Source organism: Vitis vinifera, chromosome 3 (assembly GCF_030704535.1).
Source record: "Vitis vinifera cultivar Pinot Noir 40024 chromosome 3, ASM3070453v1".
In the NCBI taxonomy this organism is placed as follows: domain Eukaryota; kingdom Viridiplantae; phylum Streptophyta; class Magnoliopsida; order Vitales; family Vitaceae; genus Vitis; species Vitis vinifera.
This window is the reverse complement of record NC_081807.1, coordinates 10278089-10298418: the sequence shown is the minus strand read 5'-3', so window position 1 is coordinate 10298418 and position 20330 is coordinate 10278089. Positions and strand designations below refer to the sequence as shown.

Here is a 20330-nt window from a genome sequence, read left to right as displayed (position 1 = left end):
CCACGCGCCTCACACGCCACTCTTCTCCGACGGCTTGAATCTCACGCGCTGGCGCGTGAGGGCGTGTGGCCCACTTTCCGGTGTCGAGCTTCTTCTAGCAGGCTCGTCCGGCTCTGTCTTGCATTTCTAAGCCTCTGCCAGTCCTCTTCGAACCCTGCTTCTCCATTTTTTTGGCATTTCAGCCTCCACGAGTCTTCTTTCAGCTTCCTCCGGCCTCCGACGGCAACTCCCTTCCTTGGCCAAGACCTGTGTGTGCCTTGGGAAGGCCTCTTCTTCATCCCCAATCACTTTTCTCCTTTGTTTGGGTCCCGACATACCAGGTTCTTCTTCCACAGCTGTGATCCGACCTCCTTTTAGGGCTCTCTTCGATCCAAACATGATTCAATCTCAGGTGAAGTGGATATGGCGACTAAAAATCCCATTTTTACATCCGTCATCTCTGGATCTCCTCCTATCACATCGGAAAAATTGATTGGTAGTGAGAATTATCTCTCCTGGTCAGCGTCCTTGGAACTCTGGTTTATAGGACAAGGTTATGAGGATCATCTTGTTACACCTGAGGATGCTATACCTGATGTTGACAAAGTGCAATGGAAGAAGATCAATACACAATTATGCAATGTATTATGGCAATCTGTTGATCCCAAAATTTTCCATCATCTTCGTGCCTACAAAACCTGCTTTAAATTTTGGACTCAAACTAAAGGATTATACACGAATGATATTCAACGATTTTATAAGGTGGTTTATGATATTGTTCATGTGAGACAGCAGGACATGGATCTATCTACTTATATTGGCCGGATTGCGTCTCTTAAGGAGGAGTTCTTAACTTTGATGCCCTTCACTAATGGTGCTGAAGCTCAACAAATATAGACTGACAAGTTCTTTATGGTGTTAACCCTCATTGGCCTCCGTCCAGATCTTGAGTCTGTCCGAGATCAGATTCTTGCTAGTCCATCAGTACCATCTTTGGATGATGTGTTCGCTCGACTCTTACGCCTCTCCTCTACTCAGACCTTGTCGACTGATGGTCCTTCAAATTTATCTATGTTAGCCTCTCAGACTAACTCTCGAGGAGGACGTAGTGGCAATCGGGGTCGAGGACAACGTCCTCAGTGCTCCTATTGTAATAAGCTTGGTCACACTCGAGATCGTTGCTATCGGTTACATGGACGGCCTCCTCGCACTGCCCACATTGCTCAGTCATCTGATCCTCTGCTATTTCAACCTAACTCCGCTGCAAGCTCCACATCTCAGAGTATCACCCTTACTAGTAGTGATTATGATGTCTATCTCCAATATCAGGCAACCACATCAGCTTCTGTTGCTTCTGTTGCCCAGACCGGTAATGTCTCAGTTTGCTTTACTCAGTCTCCTTCTCTTGGCCCGTGGATTCTAGATTCTGGAGCATCTGATCATATCTCTGGTAATAAACACCTTTTCTCCTCTATTACTACTACCTCTGCCTTACCTACTGTTACTTTAGTTAATGGTTCCCAAACTATGGCTAAAGGTATTGACTTGGCTCATCCTTTCCCTTCCCTACCTCTCCATTCTGTCCTTTATGCCCCTGAGTGTCCTTTTAATCTTATTTCCATCAGCAAAATAACTCGCACTCTTAACTGTTCTATCACTTTTTCTGATAAATTTGTGATCTTGCAGGACCGGAGTATGGGGAAGACGATTGGCAGAGGGCGTGAGTCTCAAGGCCTCTATCACCTCACATCACCTTCATCTCCTGCAGCTTGCATTTCCACTGATGCTCCTCTTCTCATTCACAGTCGTCTAGGTCATCCTAGTCTCTCCAAGTTCCAGAAGATGGTCCCTCGTTTTTCCACTTTGTCGTCGCTTGCGTGTGAGTCGTGTCAGCTTGGGAAACATACTCGTGTCTCGTTCCCAAAGCGTTTGAATAATCGGGCAAAGTCTCCTTTTGAACATGTCCACACTGATGTTTGGGGTCCATGTCGGACCACGTCTACTTTAAGATTTCAGTATTTTGTCACTTTCATTGATAACTATTCAAGATGTACTTGGTTATTTTTAATGAAAAATCGAGCTAAGTTATTCTCTATTTTTCAGAAATTTTATGTTGAAATCCAAACACAATTCAATGTTTCTATTTGAGTGTTACGCAATGACAATGCTCGGGAATATTTTTCTACACCCTTTACTTCTTTTATGTCCCAACGTGGGATCCTCCATCAGTCATCTTGTGCTCATACTCCTCAACAAAATGGGGTTGTTGAATGTAAAAATCGACATCTAGTTGAGACAGTTCGTACCCTCCTTCTCCATAGTCATGTTCCTTTTTGTTTTTGGGGGGATGTTGTTCTTACAGCCTATTACTTGATTAATCGTATGCCCTCATCTATATTACATGAACAAATCCCTCATTCCCTCTTTTTTCCTACCCAACCTCTTTAATTCATTCCTTCTAGTGTCTTTGGCTATACTTGTTTTGTTCATACTCTCACACCTAGACAGGACAAGCTCTCCGCCAAGGCTACAAAATGCATCTTCTTGGGATACTCTCGACTTCAAAAGGGCTATCGTTGTTATTCCCCTGACACTCATCGTTATTTTCTCTCCGCTAATGTCACCTTCTTTGAGGACTCTCCATTCTTCTTATCCTTTGAATCTCTTCCCATTTCTAAAGTATTGTCACTTCCCTATATATCCCCCTTTTCCGATGCGTTCTCTCGTCCTCTTCAGGTTTATCATCGTCGACATCGTGCTGTTGCTCCTCCTCTCTCTTCCGCTGAGGCACCTGATGACTTATCTCCTGTCCCACCGATTTCTCCTACCCCGACCCTGCCATCTACTGACCATTTGCCTATTGCTCTTTGGAAAGGTAATCGATCTACTCGTAACCCTCATCCTATTTATAATTTTTTGAGCTACCATCGATTATCTTCATCCTATTCTGCCTTTGTCTCTACTTTATCTTCTGTTTCTCTTCCTAAGAGCATGAGTGAGGCACTTTCTCATCCTAGGTGGCGACAGGCAATGGTTGATGAAATGACTGCTCTGCACTCCAATGGCACATGGGATCTTGTTTCTTTACCTCCTGGTAAATCTACAGTTGGATGCCGTTGGGTGTACACTGTTAAAGTTGGTCCTGATGGTCAGGTTGATCGCCTTAAGGCCCGCTTGGTTGCTAAAGGTTATACTTAGATTTATGGTTGTGACTATGGTGACACCTTCTCTCCTGTTGCCAAGATTGCTTCTGTTCGCTTATTTCTCTCCATGGCAGCTATGTGTCATTGGCCTTTTTATCAGTTGGATATTAAGAATGTTTTCCTTCATGGTGAACTTCTCGAGGAAATGTGTATGGAGCAACCACTTGGTTTTGTTGCTCAAGGGGAGTCTGGTTTAGTGTGCAAGTTACGCCGCTCTCTATATGGCTTGAAACAGTCTCATCGGGCATGGTTTGGGTGTTTTAGTTTAGTTGTTCAAGAGTTTGGAATGCTTCGGAGTGAAGCAGATCATTCAGTTTTCTACCATCATAACTCTTCGAGCCAGTGCATCTATTTGGTAGTTTATGTGGATGACATTGTCATTACAGGCAGTGATCAGGAGGGTATCCAAAGACTAAAGCAATACTTTTCAACCACTTTCAAACCAAAGACTTGGGCAAACTCAAGTACTTTCTGGGACTTGAAATAGCTCAATCAGTTTAGGTGTGGTTATGTCACAAAGGAAGTATGCCTTAGACATCTTGGAAGAAACAGGTATGTTAGAATGTAAACCTATTGACACTCCTATGGATCCAAATGTCAAACTTGTACTAGGACAGGGGGAGCCTTTAAGAGATCCTGGGAGATATCAACGACTTGTAGGCAAATTGAACTACCTCACCATCACTCGGCTAGACATCTCTTTTCCTATGAGTGTGGTTAGTCAATTTCTACAATCACCATGTGACAACCATTGGGATGTTGTGATCCGCATTCTTCGATATATTAAAGGAACACCAGGCCAAGGTATGTTGTATGAAGACGAGTTATACCCAAATTGTTGGTTACATAGATGCAGACTGGGCTGGTTCACCCTCAGATAGGCGTTCCACCTCAGGGTATTGTGTTTTTCTTGGAGGCAACTTAATATCCTGGAAGAGTAAAAAATAAGATGTAGTGGTCAGATCAAGCGCCGAAGCTGAGTATCGAGCTATGACTTTGGCAACATGAGAACTCATATGGTTGAGGCAACTCCTTCAGAAATTGAGATTTGCGAAAGATGAACAAATAAAGCTAGTCTGTGACAATCAAGCCGCATTACATATTGCATCCAATCCAGTCTTTAATGAAATGACCAAGCATATTGAAGTTGACTGTCACTTCATTAGAGAGAAGATCGCATTAGGGTGTGTTGCTACAAGTTTTGTTAATTCAAATGATCAACTAGCAGACATCTTCACTAAATCTCTTAGAGGTCCTAGGATTAAATACATTTGTAACAAGCTTGGTGCATATGACATATATGCTCCAGCTTGAGGGGGAGTGTTGAACATAATGTATTTTATAGTGTACAAGTTTCTTTCCTTTCTTAATATAGGTCACATATGGTAGTTAGTTAAACCTAGCCTTGTATATATATTTCTCTATTGTAAGAAGTTAAGAATATGAATGAGAATTAAGGTTTTCTCTCTCTTTCTCTCTTTCAACACTTCAAACAAGGATTTAAAGTAGGATCCAATCCCTTCTTTAAGCTCCTCCTCATTATTTAGCCGAACACCCCTAACTGTCATGCTACTGATAAAATTTCCCCTTCTCCTTGCATTAGCCATACGGTGAAAGAACTTGGTATTGCTATCTCCCTCCTTCAGCCAAAGAGCCCTTGACTTCTACATCCAAGAGATTTCTTCAAGGATGGCACAATGACTAAATTCATCTCTAGCTATCCGCTGACTACTCCTATCTTCCTCAGATAGAGAACCAAACATTTCTAAACTATCCCAATAATTTAACTTCTCCAAGGCAGCGTCCTTCCTAGCTGACACATTGCCAAGGGTCTCTTTATTCCACCTCTTCAAGTAGTATTTCAAAGCCTGTAGCTTCTTCGCAAGCACAAAACTGGGTTTCCCCCTAAAATTGTAAGACTGCCACCAATCTTTAATCTTATCCATAAAACCTTCCACCCTTAGCCACATGTTTTCAAATCTAAACGCGTTTTTACCTATTCTCATCCCACCGCAATCTAACAAAATCTGGCAATGGTCAGAAACAGGTCTTGGAAGAAGAATTTGCATGGCCCCCGACACAAGTTCCTCCTAGTCTCTTGAAAACAGAAAGCGGTCTAACCAAGCCTTCAGGGAACCTCCTTCCCCTCCACTCCAAGTGAATGCTCCACCTCCACTTTGCAAGGTAGTTTTAGAAAGAGCTTTTGTAAAGACATCAACCAACTGATCTAAAGAGCGAACATAAGAAGCAGAAACATCTTGGGTCAGGACTTGTGATGAGGCGAAACAAAATGGTAAGAAACAAAGGAGAAAATAGGATTATATAGACCAAAGTTTCATCTTAGCTGCAAAGTTGAAAGCTATGAAGTCAAACTTGAAAAGATGTGCTTGGCAATGTACCAGTCAAGAAGGAGATGACCTTCCACTAGATAGGGTTTATGGTGAGGGGAGACAAGGGGGTGGAAGTGTCCCATTTGTGCTTTGCTGATGATATTATCATTCTTTGTGAGGGTTCTTAGGATCAAATGATTCATATAAGTTGGTTACTCATGTGGTCTAAAGTCTTATTGAAGTTGAAAATAAACTTAGAAAAGAGTGAGTTGATTCTTATAGGAAGGGTGGTTCATGTGGAGGAAATTACCTGTGAGATTGGTTGCAAGGTGGGAGAGTTGCTATCTATTTATTTGGATCTGCCATTGAGTTCCCATTTTAAATTAGTGGTGGCTGGAGATGGGGTGGAAGAGTGTTTTCATAAAGGGTTGGCGATGTGGTAAAGAAAATATATTTCCAAAAGAGGGAGGCTCACTTTGATAAAGAGTACATTATCCAGCTTGCCTACATACTTTATGTCCTTGTTTAGCATTCCGAAGAAAGTTTGGTTGAGGCTAGAGAATATTAAAAGAGATTTCCTATGGGAGGGGGGCTTTAGAGAAATATATTCATCTTATTTGTCACAAGCCATACAAAGGCCTTCATTTATATATTTTATTTTATGGGACTTTAGATGTCCTAATGAAATTTACAAGAATAAAAGGAATTGAATAAGTCAAAGTAAAGATATCATTAAAGGAGTTCATTGAGAATGATCCTAAGGATGTCAAGGACCAAACTCTCACATCAAGAAAAGCTGAAGACAAATAGGCATAACTAAAGCAAACATTAGATTAGCTAGTTCCTCAATTTCTTGCTCTAAGAGGTTATGGTAAAAATTGAAGTTCCAAGATATAGACAAGGAGGAGGAAACTATCACTAAGGAAATAATAGAGTTTCTCATGCTCACTACATAGATGTTTGCAAACTACTCACTAAGAGACTTATCACCTACCAAAGATTATCTCAAAAACAGATTTTAGTACCGATGACCCATGGAATAATGAGTGAAATGAAAGAAGTTTGAGGTTCTTTGTGTGATAACCTTCCGAGGGCATATATGTGACCACCTAACAATACAATTGGCATCCCATCCATTAGATTTTTGATAGATACTCAAGACAACCTTCTATCGTAAAGCATCATTCTTCCTAGGGAACCTCTACAACCATTTTCGAAGGCAGGTTCTATTTCTTAAGAATGTTCTCCTAATGCCTATCTTTTCCTACTAACATAGTTTAGAATCTTTGGGTACCAATAAAGGTAGGTTTCTTTGCATGGGAAGCAACATAGGGAAGGATTTTGACACTAAATCAATTCCAAAGGAGAGGATGAGCTTTGCCAAATGAATGTTACATGTGCAAGGTGATGAAGGATCAATAGATCATTTACTCTTTTATTGTTCCAAAGCAAGAATGTTGTGGCAGACAATTTGTTCTCTATTTGGTGTGGTATGGGTGACACACTATAGTTAGAGGAAACCTCTTGAGTTGGCATGACTTATTTATGGGGAAGAAGCAAAAGAAAACTTGGAGGGTTACTTCCTTATGCTTGTTTTGAACCTTATGGAAGACAAGAAATAGGAGGTTGTTTAATGACATTAAATAATTAGACCGAGAATCAAATCTAATTTTATGTCTATTTTTTTTAATGGGTTAGAATGTACATAGAGGGTCATCCTGTGTCTATGATAGGTTTTGTAGATTGGCTAAGCTTCAAGAAAGGAGAGAGGTTTGTTTTTTGTTCGCTTCTTTCCTTGGTTAGCCTTTTGGGGCGCATTGTGTACATCATGCGTACCTTTGTATGTCTCATCTTAGGCATTTTTAGTATATTTTCTTTCATTGAAAAAATTGCTACTTAACCTGGTGAAGATGAATTTCTTGTTTGTGATAAAGAAGATATAAACAAGGTGAAGATCTCATTTTCTTGAGATAATATTCTTTTATTAATTTATTTTCTGTAAATAAAATGTTATGTTACATAATATTATGTTGTTTTATTTATTTTAAGACATTTTTTTTATTCTTAGTACTTTGATCATTTTTTTTATATCATGGTCATAGTTTTTCTACCTATATCACAATTTTCATAATTTAGTACCTTTGTCACATTCTTAATTATATTTTTTGTACCCTAGTTACTTTTTTCATACCCCTTTTGTATCCTAATCACATTTTTCATACTCTGATCATACTCTACATATTTTTCTTATCTTATCATCTCAATCACATTTGTTGTACCTTGATAACATTCTTCATACCTTAGTCACATTTTCCATATGTTGATTACACTTTTTATACCCTAGCAATATTTTTCATATCTTAGTCACATTCTTCATAATAAATCACAAAATTTTGAACCTTAGTACCTTTGTGATATTTTTTTATACTTTTCTCACATTTTTTATAGCTTGATCATATTCGTAGTACCTTAGATTTTGTTTGTTTGTTTTTTTTTTTTTCTGTTACTTTTATTTTTCATTTTTATACTTTTTGTATTATTACTTTTTTAGAAGGAAGAAATTCTGTATTAAATTTGCATTTGGTGGATCAATGAATTATAATTGTATTATTACAAATAATTCAACCTATTAATGTAATACTTTATTTGCTAATTAGGTGATTATGTATTAATAGATAGAATCTTAAAGGTGGATCAATTTATCATATTGCAAAATAGTTTCTATCTAAATTTTATTCAAAATTGCAAAACTTCAAAAGTAGACATGTTATTTCATAAAGTACAAAGGCAAAGGTACTAGGTACCAAGAATATGATTAGGGTACAAAAATGTAATTAATGTTAAGATACAAATTATGTGATTAAAGATAGGCAGAATGTGACTAATTTATGAAATATGTGATTAAGATATTAAGATACGAAAATTATAACCCAAGTACAACGAATATGACCAAGGCATGAAAAATATTACTAAAATACCCAGAACGTGACTAAAAAATGTGAACAAGGTACGAAAAATGGGACTAAATATAAAGGTAAAGACGAAGAATATAGTACAAAGAATGTGAACATGGTTCAAAAAATGTGACTAGTGTACAAAGAATGTGGCAAAAACATGAAAAATATGTTATTTAAGATTTTATTTTAATTTTTATGAGATGCTTTTGTACTATCTAAGTTTTTTATTAGAAATTTGGGTGTTTCTTCATTATTAGTTTATAATTTTAATTTCATTGCAATTATTTTTTTCAAGATGAAAATGGAGTGAGAGGAAGAGAATGAAAAAGGTGGAGACTGAGACAGACTCTTCCCTTCACTGGTCTCCTCTATTTTTATCAATTGATGGCTTATATTGGATATTAAAATCCAATGGTTGGCATTGGAAATTGATATAGTACCAAGAGGTGCTCTAGAATTTTCTACGTCATTATGCATGCTCAATAAAAGTTAAAAACCATTATTCAAAGGGCAGAGTAGTAGGAATTTTTTAGGGTACCAAGAGCTCTCATCAGGCCTTAAAAATCTTTAGATGTGAGCAAAATTTCTTTTTCTCGAGTTTATTGATTGTTTGGAAAGTGCTTAATTCCTATGTATTCTGTGTCCCCTTTTTTTGTATGGAGTCTCTTAACACATATTTCTTATTGCCTAAAAATATTTTGTTTTTGGAAGTTTGAATTCTGATAAGTCTTATTGCCTTAAAAAATCTGGTTTGTGTAGTAGTTTTTTCCATTTCCCTGATTACAAATGATTGATATAATGTACTTTTCTTCTATCAGAAGAAAATTAGCAAAAATTACAGATCACTGAATTGGTACACATTCACTTGAAATAGGACTTGTATGCCATGAATGTCATTGGATGTATTAGATTTCAAATTGAAATCATAAATTATCTTTACTTTCATGTATCTGTCTCTGCTATTAATGGAAAACCCTGGGTTTTGCCACATGCACATTCTTTCCACACATTCTTCTTTTCCTAATAATATTCCACGATAAAGTTTCCTTGCTTGCTCACCACTTCCACACTTGCTAATGCTCTAGCACCTCCAGTACCATGGATGATGACGACATAGTTCTCATGCATTACATGTGCCACCCCATAGTATGATCTTGGAATGTGAATGGTAGAAGTTCTCCACAAATGCATTCAAATTTGAGAGTAGTTTTTGTACAACTAAAATTTGAATTGAATCTGGTTGTCACTTTTGGAGCAGAATATTAAGTGCAACGTTCAACACCAATGCATGGAAATGCAAGATAATTTCGTATAAGATGTTAAAATACATATGGCAAACGTAGTGTCTTCCATGGGTGCAGTTTGATATTAAACACAACCATTGCAATACCTGCTAATTCTATCCGTGCTACTTTCCAAAATGAAAACATGTATAGAAGAAAATACAACTAAATGTTAGTTCACTGGACAGCCATCAACCACAATGCCTTTGGCTGTAGGACAAGTTGCCAGCTTACAGTGTTCACCATCTGTACCCCACCAAGTGAGACCTTTCTCCTCAATGCCCAGTGAGAAGTACAATAGCACTGCCATGAAAGCAACCCCCGCATCCATAGCAGCTGAAAGGATATAATTGTACCTCTGCCACCACTGCTTTCGATAACGGAAGACAAAAAAGTTGAAAATTGTTCCAACAAGAATCCAAGAATTGTAATTTAGTGAGGTTGCCGGTGGCATCATACTTGTTGCTCCCAAAAGGACTGGAAGGTTAATTAGGGGAATCCAAGATTGCTTTGGGAATGCCTTATGAAATACCCAAACCACAACCGGTCCCAATGCACCTCCAAGAAAGAACCAATTCATGGAAGGATAGTTTCCAAGACTTCCAAAGATTCGTTTAGGTCCTACCAAACCCCATATAACAGATGCATCAAAGAAGACCCGGTCACCAGGGCATGTCCAAGGACTGTCAGGAGGAAGGAGTTCATCCTGGCATATGTTCTTAATAGTAGTCAGCAACCACCATGCCACTGCAATGTTGATTGTTCCTGCCAGGATCGTTCCTATAAACTGGCAAGTGGGCATATGCAATGTAGAATGCATCAACAATTGTACCATAGTAGAAGTCTAAAAGAATAATGATACAAAAGTAGGATCAGCTGATTTAAAATTAAGGCCACAAAACTTTGTTGACAGCCACCCTTTGGGCATTTCTGATGCTTTGTATGTTTACAATATGAATTTCTAATACCATAATGCATGATAATTCGCCACAATTAGTTCATATGAAAAGCATTGTATCTAAGCCTGCACAGCTTTATACTTCCTACCATGACAACAGCTACTTTCTAATTCTTAAAGTTGTAATTTTAGGTTGATCATTGCATATTTATTGTTATTTAATTTCTAAATTGTATAAAAAATATTAGATGCAAGCATGTTGTGAGCTTTAGTTTTGGTTTGTTTCTGTTGCTTGTTAGATGGTAGATAAGAGAAAAGAAAATGCACCTGAACTAAGAACATCGATCTTGGAGGGATCTTCATGTAGTGTCCTAGCTTGAAATCATTCAGGAAGGAGACAGCCTGAGCCATGCTCATATAACCATAGGTTTTGAAGCACACATTGGCTATCGGTCTTCCTGGTAATATGACACCCATGACGTACTCTGTGATTATATTCAGTCCTGGTGTCTGTATATAGTTCATCAAAGTATTAGTAGGGAATAATAACAGATTTTACATAGATGATGATGACAGTGAAAAAGGTTGCAGATGCTTCTTGTATACTTATATTAGAAAACATCATAATAGTGCCTAGCTTCATATCATGAAGTCAGGAAATGTGATTAAAAGGATGCATTTAGATTGCATTTCTTTAAAACTTCCCTTACAAGAATTGCCAAACTATTTGAGATCATATGCCATTGAGGGGTTTTTAGTTGAACACTTGAAATAGGTAAATCTGGCGTAGTGTGCTTGATTTTCAAATTGGTAGTACATTATGAATGCAGAGAAGTAAATTAATTCCAATGGTTACATCTCATGCTGCAAAATATGAGAAGGAAAAAGAGGAGCAATGGGTCAATTCATATACCTGGTTTGTTGTAGCAGTTATAATGCTGATTGGAAGGGTAAAAATAAATGCCATGGCAGCAGCAAAGATGAGTCCCCACCATGGCATCTGAACCTCATCATTCAAGAAGATGCAGAGTGCAAGGGAGACTGCGATTGTCACTACAAGTAACAAATAGAACCACCAGGAAGGTATGTCTGCATATCTCCTCATCAATCTTGTATGGATATCCTCCTTGCCCTTGTAAGAAGCACGATACCGCTGGCAAATTTCGCTGTTAATTATCATCGTATGTTAAACGTTGCAGTTTCCACAATAAATTTCAAAATAATAAGAAAGTGGATGAGAAAGAAGATGCTTTCAATTACTGATTTTGTTTAAATGCATCATTCATGCATGTCTTCTTCATCTCTAGATAGTGAATATTTATGTATCTTCTAAAAAGCATGCTACATCATATCAGGGAAGGACAACTGAAATAACCTGGAGCTAAGAAAAATTATGTGTCAAAATTGGCTAAACATCTGAAAGCTCTTTTTGGGGCAAAAAAAAAAAAAAAAAAAATTCTCTTTGAAAACCTTCTCGTTTTTGTTTGGGAAGCATAAATTTTGTGATGAAAAGTAAATCTAATAGAATGGTAGACAGTTTCAAGTGTTAAGTGGTTCCTTGTCATTTTAGTGATAAACATAATTGGAAAACTGAATACACAAAATGCATGCACCAGCACACCCACACACGCTGGGAGGATTGGAAACCAAAGATGTCGATCATGGAAGACAATATTCAAGGAAACTATTGTTAGAAATTTCCAAGATTATCTTTAGTCTTACTATCATTGAAAGAAAATTGACAGAAATCAAATGAACTCAGGACCACAATTCTGACTCAGTTTATTTGTTAGAAAATTTGGTTTGTTGTCACATTATGTAAAGTTCTATCCAATCCAAATAATTGTTAGAGAAAATATCATAATCAAAAGAATCTGCGGAAATGTTCTGCTTCCTTAAGGTGCAAATTCAAAGGCTTGTTACCATCATGAATTGTTTGTTATTTTGTTTTGTGTTTTTTTTGGTTTTCCCTCTTTATTATACTCTTGTGCTTACTTTTTTTCTTCCTTGGTGTTTTTCCCTAAAAGATTTTTTGTATATTTTCTTTTAATCTCCTATAATGCAAGTATAGTTTTTCATAAAAATAAATGAATAAATACAGGAAGAAAAGGCATCTGAGAATCATAAGTTATACATTACCTTCCATAGAAGAGAGCGACATGAGTAAGGGTGGATGCTATAGTTGCAAAACCAAAGCCATAACTGAGAGCAAAAAATATGCTTAGATTAATTCGTCCCTGCTCCTCATACTTCTGTCGATTTATCTCAAACTTGTCATTTACAATAGCTCCTATGTCATATAGCTGACCTTGCGATGTGAACAAGTGAGAGGAGAATATGGGAAATCTATGTGCATTGTACATATCAAATCCCCAGTAAGCCAAGGGAATGACAGCATATACTAACAAGACATAGCCCACAAAGATATTGAGAATGGCAAAGAAAGGGGAAACGAGGGGGCTGAATAAGAAAGAGGCCACAACAGTCCAGTCGAGGGTTAGGGCTCCAAGTCCAAGGCCCCTCATGCCTGAGCCTAATTGCTGGGCTGTAACTGACTTGGGGAATGCCCAGCAGACCCATGATATACTTGTGAGTGTTGAGAAGAGGTATCCTGGGATCAGGTACCAGGAAAAACTGCAAATTAGTGCAATCACGAAGAACTTTGCTCTTGTCATGCGTTGCTCCTCTTTCTCATGTAATGCCCTGCACAGTTTAGATCAAACAGTTCTCTTAACATTGGTTTAATGATGAACATAAGTTTATAAACAATCCATGAGGCTGACTCACTCCATGCCAGGGTTTGGTGCAGAGATGGAGGTTCCAGGTTTAATTCTATGTATCATAGACAACATTAATTCATCAACAGTTTCTAGACATCACTTGTAGTGGATGAAAACCCAATATTAGTGTGCTTGGAGATGATGATTAAAGGAAAAGGGGGGAAAATTCCACAAATTGATAACATGAAAATGAGCAGGTTATAATAAGCAAATGCATTTTATGATGTTAGAGGCACTAGTGGTAGTATCGATTGAGGCCAAAATTAAAGATAGTCGTTATAGATGATCTGGTTGTCTGATGAAGGCTGGTGGGTGAGTATGTTTTTTAAGTTGAAATAACCATGAAGGACAGCGTGAAGCCTAGAAGGTTATTTGGTTGGGGAGAAAGGACATGATGCCTTGGTGATTTAACAGAGAAAATGATGAATGTCTGATGATCAGAAAATAATGTAATTGACAACTTTCCAAAATGCTGATGGAAAATAGATCATCAAAATGTTGAAGTTTAATGAGAACAATAAAGTGAGTAAATTTTAGGTTGAAACAGGTAAAGATGTAATATGGTGATCTTGATATGCATGCACAAATGGGTAAATTAATGTCTTTTGAGGAATATTACATTTGAAAGAAGCCTGTTTTTTATAAAATGAAGCTTTTATATAAAATGGGGGGAAGAAGAGATTATATCCTTGATAACCAAAACAGAGTGTGACTCTATTACAATTCCTAGAAAGAGTCACCAATAAGTAAAGATTGAGTTTTCAGGTTTCTGGAAAGGGTGAACTTATGCTTCCCAAGCGCATGTTTAAATGAAGTCTTTTCAGAATATCAAACAGTTCAGACTCCTTTTCATTATTTCAGTAGTATGTGTTCATGTTATTTCCAAACTTCTTCATAGTCAACCTGAATAAGATTACTGCAATTGTGCAATCCCTTATATTGGCAGCTAAAATTTACAAATGACTGAACATCTATGATAAACCTATCCTACCTATTTGGAACTTCATGATGCTAACATATGCACACATTCTTTTATATGTACAAATAGCCACCAGAAAAAAATATTTTTGGGTGATGTTGCAATCACCCTTCCATAATTTAGATTATAAAACTAGCTGCCAAAAAGTTCCATCATATTCCATCCTACCAGCAACCAGTAGTACTAATATTATTATTATTGTTGTTCACTTGTTCCATCCTACCAGCAACAAGTTGTGTTGATATTAATTTTTTTCATGTTGTTGTTGTATGCATGACACTTATGTGAGGTTGCACATATTGTGGAGTCTCAACCAAAATAAGGCCATGAAATTATTCCCTCTTTATGATTTTCTCTGAACTATTTTCTACTGTATAGAAAGGACATTTTTGTTCTTCTTACATACTTCCATGCAGGAAACGATTCAACACTCTCATGGTTTTTCTTTAAATATTTTAGTTTGATAATTTCATCAAAACTGCTAATTGAAGAGGTGGCTATATTGAAATAAGAAGTTGGTGCCTCAGTGGAACTAACCTGTAGACCTAGCACAGTCAGTGTCTTGACTGCCTTGCATGACCATGTGTTCTTGCATTCAGAAAAAAGATCCTATTATTTTCTGCTTTGTGATCCTGCAGATAGTCCTTACAACTTGGATTCACAAGCCTTATAAGCCTAGAAGGGCATAGATTGTTGTCCCTTCTTTTTATACAGGAAAACAAGAGAGTTGAATGGATTGTGTGAAACAAGGACTCTTCTGAATTGTAGTTTGTAGAGTTATTAGGGGATCCCCTACAAGTGCAAGCCTCCACTTAACCCACACCAATTATCAGTTCTAAAGATGCATCAAAATTCATTATTCATAAGTTCTTTCTTCACTGTAGTTCCTGTTCTCCTACTTCTGCCTGTTGTCTAATTGGTTTTCAGATCGTCTAAACAATTCTATGTGAAGATTGGTCAAACAGGTTGGTTGTCACATGTAGGTAAGATAGGCCCAAATACATGATACGAAATAATAGCGCACTAGCACACACAGCACGCCTAGCACTGCCTATCAAACATGCACATCTGGGCTTTATTGTTAAGCATCGTCATCATAGTTATCATTATCATGGTCATTGTTTATTGATTGTTGGTATATACATTACTATCCCCTTCTTGATTACATAGACAGCAGATGGTCCACCATGTGGGTGAATTATCATCTTGTAAGGAAGAGTCAGAATTTGTCATTACTACTAATAATGACTCTAATTCCACTATCAGCTTAGTTGATGAATTATTATCAGCCTGGCTGAGGCCATTTACTGACCAGAGGCTGCCAACTTGGTCATTGATAATGGTGGCAAAACATTTCTCCTTTTTCAATTATGGACTTATAGTGATGGGTGGCGGGGGCATTTAACCTTAAAATTGATTGACACCTCTTGATTGTGTGTTTTCTGAGAAGGACCTTCACCGGTGGGACAAAGACTTCTCGTCTTTGTTCTTCCATGGTTGTCTGTGTGGCTGTAGATTTTTGTGAAAAATATAATTTTTCAGTTTTGCTCAGTTTGGAGTTTTTTGGGTTGGGTCTTCCCCATAAAATTTCTGCTTAGGCGGCTAGGTCAACTAAAAGGCTTCAAACTTGGGAAAGGTAGATCTCCCTTTATTGCGGCTTGTGGCCCAACATGGTGGTGGGGTGTTGACATATAGGTTAAAGCAAAGGAAAAAAGGCAAGTGGGAACTGAGGAAGTAGAGGTAGAACGGATAACATCCAGCAACTGAGTTGCTGTAGATCTTCAAGGTTGAGAAAAGGGGGTCAAACTTGAATGGGTTCTGATTGGATTGAGCTGCTCATATGATATGAATCCGAATTCATTTGGAACTGAAAAAGTTAGGATTTTAGTTGAAAGTCTTCATCCCTAAGAGTGGCCACAAAGGGCACAAGCCGACAAGGCCAGTGCTGGTAGTCGAAATATTGGACTGGAGATCTATCCCATTCGGACATGGCAAGATTTGAGCTCTACCAAGGAGAAATGGTGGGTGGATTGGAATAAATTGGCAACTAGTCCTTCTATTCTAAAGTATCAATTCCATATCTATCTTAATTATTATACCCAATTTTGAATCCAAATCTACATGTGATTGAATCTAGACTATTACGCAAAATTAAAAACAAATGAGTTGGTTCTAATAAATAGGACTGAAGTAGGGAAAATTGGGATGAGATTTAAAGAAGTGAAATTTATTTATTTTGATGGTGTGGTCAGTTTTAGTTTTGGTGGCAATATTTCGACATGATGGTATGCAAAAACCTTTATGATTGTTATGATTAGAATTACTTTGACTTTTGAAATTTTGAATTTCATGGTGATTTATTTTTCTTCTTTCTCAAAATAGGAAGCTGCATTCAGTTACCCGAAAAAATAAACAAAATTTGAAAATAGAATCAGAATCTGAAGTCTTTTAAGTCAGCTGGGTTGAAACTAAAGACAATTGAATGCAAAGTTGGATTTTTGAGGCTTAAGAAAAGGAGAAAAGGACAGGTTTTCTGACTTTATACCTATAAAAGCCAACAAGAAAGGAGGGGGGGACAGCACGTCAAGGTATGAACGCTAGCTGTAAAATACTAAAACACATTATGTGCCCATGTGACTCTCTCTCTCTCTCTCTCTCTGTGGTCCATCCTTTTCATCACAAATATCTTTTATTACAATTACTATACATACGTATATATGTACGGTATTGGGATTTATAGGAATTCCTAAAAAATTGGATATCTTGTATTTTTTTTATTAATTTTTTGCTGGTAAAATAAAAACATTAAACAAAAAATTGGAAAAATATACGCAAATTTGGAGAGATTCTGTGGGAACGGGGGTGACATACCGGAAAAGAGAGACTTGAACCAAGGAGCTGGGCCACCACATATGGGCCGGCTCCACCACATACTTCCTCAGCAGCCCAGCCCATCCATATCCCAATACCTGTCCACATACAACTTCATACTTTTAGCGATAATTTTGCTTTCAAGACAAGGAATCTAAAAACCCACTTGCTGCCATCTTTTTACCAAATTGACGGACCCAAGTCAACCAAAATTTTTTCTATCATAATTTAAGAAAAATACCCCTGAAAACATGCAGCACCCATGATGCATAAAAGCAACTTCTGCTTTTCGAAACTAAGAAAATGCTTCCATATTTTTTTACTATGGTATAGAACATCAATTAACACCCAATGGATCCCATAATCATAACACATTTTTACTTTCAAAATGAGATGATTCTATTTACCAACCACCCTGTGGAATTTAGAAGCAAAAACCAAAGCAATTTTCCACTTCCAAAGAGCAAGAAAAACAGAGTCAAAAAGCCACCCAAATACAAACAAATTATCCAAGAAGTGATGACAGTGGGGTAGATTTTTAATTTTTATTTTAATGGAAGATGCTATTAATTATTATAATAAAGAAACTTCACCAACAAAAATGTCTCACGCGCTAATCAATATTTGAAACCACTTGTGCTGCTTCCCAAAGCAAGAAAAACACTTTGTAAAAAACAAGAAATTCGTAAAACAATTTCCTCACCTGAGTAGTGATTATGAGAAGCCAACCAGACAAAAACGAGATCTTTCGTTGATAAAAGGCTTTGATTATGGTGACTATACCAACAGCATAAGCAGAGCCACTTCCAAAAGCACTTCCGGCGTTAGCAAAGATGGAAATGAGGACATGTTCCTTCATGTTAAACGGACCAGGGTTGAGCGAAAATGATCGTGACCCGAACCCTGGAATCCGGAACCTGGTGGTGGGTAGCACCGCCGCCATGAAGTGGCCAATGGGGAGGGTGGCAACTTGGACGGTGATCTGAGTTATGATGAGCGGCTCAGTCCTGTACGCGAAGAATTGGTCGAGAAATGAGAGGAGTGCGCATGAGAACAAGCCCATGAACCACATTCTAAAGGTCCACACGGGGAGGCTGGGGTCGTCGGTGTTGGTCACGGTTAGCCGGACTTCCTCGATGGGCGAGAGCTCGTCTTCATCGCCGTCGGTGGCACTGATGGATCTTTCAGCGGTGGAGTAGGGTGTTTGTGCTTCTAAGGTCCCCATGTTGAGAGGCAGAAGCTGGAGCTAGAGGGTGTGTGGCTTGTGGAATGTGGTAGGAGAGGGAGAGGGCCTTTGTCCCTTTTTATTTCATCTTGGGTGAGTGGATTGAAGACGTGGGACTGTTGTTTTCCTTGAATTTATTTACTTTTTCTTTCTCCAAAATTTATATTTTTGAAAATAAAAAATAAAAAATTCTGAGATTCTATTGCATTGTGTGATCTAAAAATAATTTTAGAGGTGGAAATATCCTCCTCGTATTGAACCAAATTTAGGCATGTGGGATTTTCTATAATAGTACGATAGTTTTTAAAAATAATTTCTAAATTATTATAGTAGGAAAAGTAATTTCAAATCTATTATAGTTATGTCCAATTATGAGGGAAAAAAATAATTGTAAATGAGAAATCGTCTCTTGAATAAATGAATTTTTAAAAAAAAAAAAAAGAAGTGAGAAAACGATTTCAAAAAATACAAAATGAGAATTAAATGAAAAATAAACGATTTTCATAAAATAAAAAAATTTTAAATTTTCACTTAAAATTTTTTTTTTATAAAAAAACACTTAAATGGGAAATCGTATCTTAAATAGATAATTTCCACAAAAAAAAAATCTCACTTAAAAAAAATTAATTAAATTCTCACTTGAAAAAAAAAAAAAAACAACCATATGAGAAGTCACCAGCCCCCACAAAAAGCCAAAAGTAAGAAATTCTCACTTAAAAAAAAAAAACCAAAAAACAAAACCTTTAAAAACCCATTTTTTCATTCTTTATTCTATTTATACAATAATACAATTATTATAAATATGTATTATAAAATTAATTAATTTTATTTACTAAATTTAATTGATAAATAATATATTAAATTTAATATAAGATAAATAATATTTATATATTATTTTTTTCTTTCACTTTGAAATTAAAAAAAAATTATTATCAATTTTATGTGAAAATTGAGTTTAGAAAAATTGTTATTAATTTATTAAATAAAAAATAAAAAAACAAAAACATCATAAACGATTTTTTAAGTTTTTGTTTTTTTGAAAATCACGTTTTTGTTTTTTATTTTTTATTTAATAAATTAATAACAATTTTTTAAAACTCAATTTTCACATAAACTTGATAATAATTTTTTTTAATTCCAAAGTGAAAGAAAAGAACAATACATAAATATTATTTATCTTATATAAAATTTAGTATATTATTTATAAATTAAATTTAATAAATAAAATTAATTAATTTTATAATACATATTTATAATAATTGTATTATTATATAAATAGACTAAAAAATAAAAATAAAAATTGGATTTTTAAAGGTTTTGTTTTTTTTTTTAAAGTGAGAATTTCTCACTTTTGGCTTTTTGTGGGGGGTGGTGACTTTGTGCGGAAGTTGGCTTTTTTTTTTTTTTTTTTTTTGGTGGAAACCATCTCTTAACTTAGGTGTTTTTTTTTTTTTTTAAGTGAGAATTTATTTTTTATTTTTATTTTTTTTACTCTTAACCGGACAAAACTACATAAATTTGAAATTATTTTTCTTACTACTATAATTTAAAAATTATTTTTAAAAACTATCCTTCTCTTATCAAAAATCTCATCAATGTTTCCCCACCCAACTTCAATACTTGTAAGTGGATCTCTCATTTGAAAACAATGTCCTCGTATATGGACAAAACGTGATGGCATCATTTCTTTGCATCACATATAAATAATAAATATTATGTCTTTATATTTATTTTTAAATAATTATATTTTATTAATATTTTTTTAAAATAACATTCTTTTAAATAATTTTTCTATATGGAGGAGAAAAGTGAAGAAAATCATGAT

The 20330-nt window shown here is 36.2% G+C and overlaps 2 protein-coding genes across 5 annotated transcripts in view; one reads left to right on the top strand and one right to left on the bottom strand.

Moving 5' to 3' along the window:
• LOC100259417 (uncharacterized) overlaps positions 1 to 11909 on the top strand; it is a 41652-nt gene extending 29743 nt beyond the window's left edge. For 2 of the 4 annotated variants that reach the window (XM_059735987.1, XM_019219061.2), the window contains one exon: positions 11581 to 11909. Coding sequence is in view for 1 of the 4 variants with exons in the window: in XM_059735986.1 (XP_059591969.1) it covers positions 1666 to 2127 (462 nt within the window). In the remaining 3 variants the exon portion in view is untranslated. Of the gene's footprint in view, positions 1 to 1665; positions 5488 to 8764 lie in introns of those variants that run through there. The other 2 variants (XR_009465403.1, XM_059735986.1) reach the window with 2 other exon arrangements.
• LOC100250922 (oligopeptide transporter 4) lies at positions 9759 to 18706 on the bottom strand. Its single transcript, XM_002263494.5, has 6 exons — positions 17984 to 18706; positions 17281 to 17378; positions 12790 to 13353; positions 11564 to 11816; positions 10978 to 11160; positions 9759 to 10539 (listed from the first exon to the last, which is right to left on the bottom strand). Exons 1-6 carry the CDS (start codon positions 18503 to 18505, stop codon positions 9925 to 9927), a joined length of 2235 nt encoding a protein of 744 aa, XP_002263530.1. The 5' UTR covers positions 18506 to 18706; the 3' UTR covers positions 9759 to 9924.
• Between the last annotated feature and the right edge of the window lie 1624 nt (positions 18707 to 20330).

What these genes read in the sequence shown, in the direction of transcription:
- LOC100250922 (XM_002263494.5), bottom strand. Translation starts at nt 18,505, where the DNA reads ATGGGGACCTTAGAAGCACAAACACCCTACTCCACCGCTGAAAGATCC. An exon ending in TTCTCATAATCACTACTCAG is followed by an intron (nt 17,379 to 17,983) that starts GTGAGGAAATTG and finishes GTATGTGGACAG; the next exon opens with GTATTGGGATATGGATGGGC. An exon ending in GTCGCTCTCTTCTATGGAAG is followed by an intron (nt 11,817 to 12,789) that starts GTAATGTATAAC and finishes GATAATTAACAG; the next exon opens with CGAAATTTGCCAGCGGTATC.